Source organism: Galeopterus variegatus, unplaced genomic scaffold (assembly GCF_000696425.1).
Source record: "Galeopterus variegatus unplaced genomic scaffold, G_variegatus-3.0.2 Scaffold84, whole genome shotgun sequence".
Classification (NCBI taxonomy): domain Eukaryota; kingdom Metazoa; phylum Chordata; class Mammalia; order Dermoptera; family Cynocephalidae; genus Galeopterus; species Galeopterus variegatus.
This window is the reverse complement of record NW_007726195.1, coordinates 1,793-7,104: the sequence shown is the minus strand read 5'-3', so window position 1 is coordinate 7,104 and position 5,312 is coordinate 1,793. Positions and strand designations below refer to the sequence as shown.

The 5,312-nt window shown below is 46.7% G+C and overlaps 1 protein-coding gene across 3 annotated transcripts in view; it reads right to left on the bottom strand.

The window, feature by feature from the left end:
- The window catches only part of ATP6V1A (ATPase, H+ transporting, lysosomal 70kDa, V1 subunit A), a 50,914-nt gene extending 47,893 nt beyond the window's left edge, over positions 1-3,021 (bottom strand). The window contains exon 1 of one of the 3 annotated variants that reach the window (XM_008580111.1): positions 2,911-3,021. Coding sequence is in view for 1 of the 3 variants with exons in the window: in XM_008580097.1 (XP_008578319.1) it covers positions 2,419-2,471 (53 nt within the window). In the remaining 2 variants the exon portion in view is untranslated. Of the gene's footprint in view, positions 1-2,418; positions 2,594-2,910 lie in introns of those variants that run through there. The other 2 variants (XM_008580103.1, XM_008580097.1) reach the window with 2 other exon arrangements.
- Between the last annotated feature and the right edge of the window lie 2,291 nt (positions 3,022-5,312).

The window sequence follows — 5,312 nt, the reverse complement described above, 5'->3', positions numbered from 1 at the left end:
TTTTTTTTTTTTTTTTTTTGACTAGTAAGGGGATCGCAACCCTCAGCATGGTGTGGTCCGCACCATGCTCAGCCAGTGAGCGCACCGGCCATCCCTATATAGGATCCGAACCCGCAGCCTTGGTGCTACCAGCGCCGCACTCTCCCGAGTGAACCATGGGGCCGGCCTGAGACACAGTCCTTGAACTCTGAGCTTCATGGTTTACTGAGGAATAGCCCAGCAAACAACAAGTAAATACAATGTGTTAGAAGTGAAAATAGAGGAATGGAAAATATTGTGTAATAATCTATAGGACTGAGTGGCTACCTTTGTCTATGGGGGAAGAAAGTATTCTTGCTGGTGGGGATAATCTACAAAGGCAGGGAAAACAAGAAAGACCTCAGAGTAAGAAAACAAGGTGTCAGCAGTCCTAACACAAAAACGTCTCTCTGTTATTTAATGGTAGACTGTGGTACAATTCTCTAATAAACATGAAGATTTCTATATGTCACTCTCATAAACGATAAAGCTAGTCTCAGAAATGTCTTCTAAGCTTCAAATCACATTTGTGTGTGTGTGTGTTTGAATTGGGTATGTCAAAGCTCTTTCTCACTTTCAACTTCAGCAGCAATTTAGTCACCAATTCCTTCTGCTATTTTTCCAGATTTCATCAATGGTCTAAGTTATTGCTTTCATAAGTTTGTTCCCTAAAATTGGGAGAATTGTGAAGTAAAACTGCAGACTCATTCAACCTCTTTTATACTGACATTTTCCTGAGTACACAATGCTTTTTAGCTAGTTTTACCTTTCCCATTTTGGTTTCACCCAGACAGGACTGGTTCGAACTTCCAGAACACTTCAGAAATTTCCCTTATTTGGTGGAATGTCACCTGGGCAATGAAGCAGCACTGTTTATTTTTTCTCTCCTCTACAGATCAGAAAACCTCACTCTGAAGAAAATGGATAAAATTTATATCTGCAGCAGACATGGCTACACAAACATATCAGTAGATTAGTGCTATTATTGTCCAGTATGGGTCATAAGTACAAAATGCTAAAATTGTAAATCTACACAAGACAACAGTGGTCTTCTTTATTATGAGGGGAAAGCAAGATCTTCAAGGTTATGTTTTCTAGTAAGGAGTATCAATAGGCCAGTTTTTCTATTTTGAACATACTATAAAAATATTTTGTTAAATTGCTATTATTCTAGGATTTTAACTTTTTGTTCTCCTTAACAAAGTAAGACCAGTTTATTTTTGAGAATTTGACAGATACAGAAAATCAAAAATAAGTCAGTCACATCCATCACTAAAAGATAATGTTTCCATCTTCCTCATTTTTCAGCTATCACCTTAATGGATCCTTTAATTACATTGATTAGAAAACTACAAGGTTTAACTGAGAATATAATTTTTTATTTTAAGAAAAAAATAATTTAGGGGCCGGCCCGGTGGCGCACTGCTACAGTGTGCCACTTGGGAAGCGCGGCGGCACTCCCGCTGAGGGTTCGGATCCCACATACAGACCTGCCGCTCACTGGCTGAGCGAGGTGCGGGAGCAACACCTAGGGTTGCGATCCCGTGGCCGGTCCCGGTCCGGTACGGGCGTGACACTGAAGGTTGCGATCCGTTGCCAGTCACGAAAAAAAGACAAAAAGGAAAAAGAAAAAACTATTTAAATTTTTAAAATGAAATTTTAATTTTTTTAAGTCCTTTGATTTAAAAGAAACAAGGAACTTTCTGAGTTTTCAGTACAAATAAAAGAGTTTAACCCCAAACTGAAAAATGCTCTCCCTATAAAGCACATTGTTTGGAGTCAAAACATTGGCTACTATATTACATATGAAATGGGAGGACACTGGGATGGACAAAAATGTAGGCAAAACAATTTCTGTATTTTCACAAAATACTATTCATCATATGAAGAGGTCACCCAGAGTTTTACAAATGGGGAAACATAAGGAGAGACACAAATGCTACTTAACACAATTTTGCCACAAAGCTGGTCAAGGAATTAATTGGGAATGGCAAAAAGAGAAAGATGTCAAAGACAAAAAATATGAAATCAGAAATATCTCGATTTAATCTTCTTACCTTCAAGTTTATTGTCAAATAAATTTGGTTTAATTATATTTCCAGCCCAGTAAGTTTCTAAAGAAACTTCCCCTTTCAAAGGAAATCAAGTTACTTTTCCATAAGCTAGCCTGGGCCTCCTGCAGACCACGACACCGCAACACCATCTTTCAATGCCTCCCCATTCAATCGAGACTGTCGTATTACCAACACCCCGTTCTGAAGACAGTATATCTTTATTCCTTCAACTGTTCTCTGCTTCGAAGAAGAAAAATCTGCTTTTACCCTTCCAGTCCCACCCGAAGCTTGTGAACACCTATAGAACCTCTCCTGTAGGGATGTCAAATAAAACCCTTAGAATTACCGAGAAAGCACATTCGGAGAGACGCTTTTCAATGACTCCGCAGTGAGGGCCATATCACTGACATTCCCTCCCAAGCCAGTCTCACTGGAAACGCCTCTGCCTCCAGGGATTTTCCTGCATTCCCACTCCCCAGCCCCGGGCTGAGGGTAAAGACGGCGATGGTCTTTGCCAAAGAATGGGCTTTGGGGAATGGGATCTGGCGGCTACTGCAGACCCCGAGGAACGGCTGAAGCAACCCTACTACCCGAAGTCCCAAAGACTCCGAATAGGTAACCATAATGGCCGCACTCACTCCCAACACCGGGAAAGGTGGACATTTCAACCCCCAAATAGCGGGGGCGACCACAGTGGGGGGAGCGAGGGTCAGGAAATAGGGAGAGATGAGCTCCTTGCGGGTAACAGGGTGACAGAGGGGAGGAAGCCCCGGGCAGCGGAGGCTCCCATCCACACTCCCCCTTCCCTTTCTCCTCCCACCCCTTTTCCTATTCCCACCAGTCGCCGGTTACCGGTCGCCGCTCGCTTGCCCGGGCGCGAGGTGCAGAAGCAGTACAATCCACGAACCCAGAGGCTCTGTCACTGCGGGAGGAGAAGTCTTCAGCTGCAGGGGGGTGGGGAGAGGGCGGGGTCTGCCCGATCACGTGACCGAGAGCCCCGCCCTTCTTCCCCCATTTTGGCAAGCTACACCTTGGGGACTTGTGTTTTAGCGGATCGTCTGAATATCAAATTTCTCGCAATTAAAGAAAAAACTAAACAAATTTTCACAATGATTGTATTGTAAAGTGAAACGTAAAAGGCATGGACGGCAAGCGTTAAAGTGCATTGCTAAGGAAGTGACGTTCATGCCACCATCTAGGGACCGGAAATGGCCATGGAGTTCCGTCCCTCTGGGGTCCGTGGGTAAAATCCCAGGCTGTACGGTTTGGGCAGTCACGTGATCTCAAAACGAGGTGTGCGGGAGGGTAGCCAAGTTATCCGACCGTTTTTTAATTACATTTGTTTTTGAAACCCCTCATTTACTTGAGTGTTCCACAGACTTCTTTACATTTATAAGAACCAAGTTTATAAAACCCTATTAAGAGACAAGAGCGTTTTGAAGGTCACTCTGGTGACTATCGACTGGGAAAGACGGGGTGGGGAAAGATAATCTTGCTGATGTAGGAAAGGAGAGGGAGGAGTGGAACAATCCGGATTTCACCGCTAGGGCCAGCCCTACAAGTAGTGTCGTAAGGGGTGGGAGGAGGAGCGTGACTCCTGAAGGCACAGCCCGGTAGAAAGATGGAGGTACCAGAGTGGAGGGGGAAGGGTACGCGGAGACGAGCAGTGCGGCTGCGCGCGAGGCGGCAAACGCGCCGGCGCGCAGAGGGGGTGGGGTGAAAGGTCACAGCGCGGCGGCGGGTCTGGCTGGCTGCTGCGGCGGGCGGGAGGCTAGTGCCCCGTGTGCACGTGTGGAGAAGCGGCAGCACCAGCGAGGCGGCGGGAGATAACCCGCCCCCTCTGGAGACTCAGGGGCGCGCTCGACTCTCGCGGCCTCGGTCACCCGCTCAGCCCACCCTGCCCTAGGCGAGGAGGCCGGCTTGTGGGGTTGAGGGGCCCGAGCTGTGGGCGCGGAGAGCTCAGGGCGGTGAAGACGACGGCGTTGATATCGGTGGTAACGACGGCCTCAGCAGGCGGGGAAGATGAAAGGGTGAGGGGGGCAGCCGGGCAAGGCCCAGCCGGCGGGGAGAGGGGTCGGGCCCATGTCGAGGGAGAGAGCTGCGAAGGAGAGGAGAGAAGAGACTTAGGGTGAAGGTCGGGCGGGGGGAGATTTCTAGGCTTCTCTGTTGACTCCGCTCCCGGAGGGGGCGGAGGCGAGGCTCGGGCTGTTGGCGGGTTGAAGGGCCAGCGGAGGCAAGACCTGGGGAAGCCAGGATTTCGGCCCGGAAGACGAGTGTGGGTTGAGGGGAGACTAGCGGCTGAGTGGGGCAACAAGGGGAAAACTATTGGGAGGCGCCTGGGGCCTCCTACTCGGGAGCGGACGGCTGAGCCACCTCGGCCCGCCACTCCAGGTGTAATGGCTTGGTTGGCCTCTTCTCCAGATTCAGGCTTGACGCTGGAAGGTCTTTGACACCTTTCAGTTTTATTCACACTTGGGAGCTGTGCAGAACGTTCTGGAGGGAGAAGGAACAGGAATAAAGACCATGGGGATGAGTATTAAATGCTAGTGACTCAACTAGATTTGGGTTGGGTCAGAGAGAGTGGAGGAGGGGAAGAGAGCGCGAACACTGTAGATTTGGGGTGCCAAAATGTTTAAGGAAGTACTGTGGATCAGTAGGTGGAGCTATTGCTTTCAGTAGTTTACTGTTGCCCCTGAGTGCTGTGCCAGGGTCCTGGGTTACCACGCTGTCTTTTTCAGGTGATTGGCAAAGATAGTGTTCGGTCTTTCATAGTTTTCCTCTTGGATAACATTAGGAATTATTTTGATTCGACTGTTTCCATTTGGGTAAAATGTCTTATTACCATTAAGTTATATACTGTTAAAGCATTAATTACATAAAATTGTTTTAAAGCATTGCCAAAGTAAACCGTTTTAGAGCTTGTCTTTACCCTCTTGAGAGAAAGAAATGGAAGCTTGTAAATGTTAAGAGCTTTCTAAATGCCTGAATTTTTTTCTATTATTGTAAATCAGTTAAAGAATTGTAACTATGTTTTCAGTTAGTGAAGCCTTTCAAACTGTTGAGGATGAAGTAAAAAGTTCGTTTTGAAAGCACAGTAATCTCATACTCCCTAAAACAAGGGTCTGAATATCGTTGTGTGTATCTGAAGTTGCAGAAGGGATTCCAAGAAAGTTTAATTTGATTTTTGGTCTGTAACATGCTTTCTTACTCTAATTTTGTTTTAAATAGTGGGTATTCATT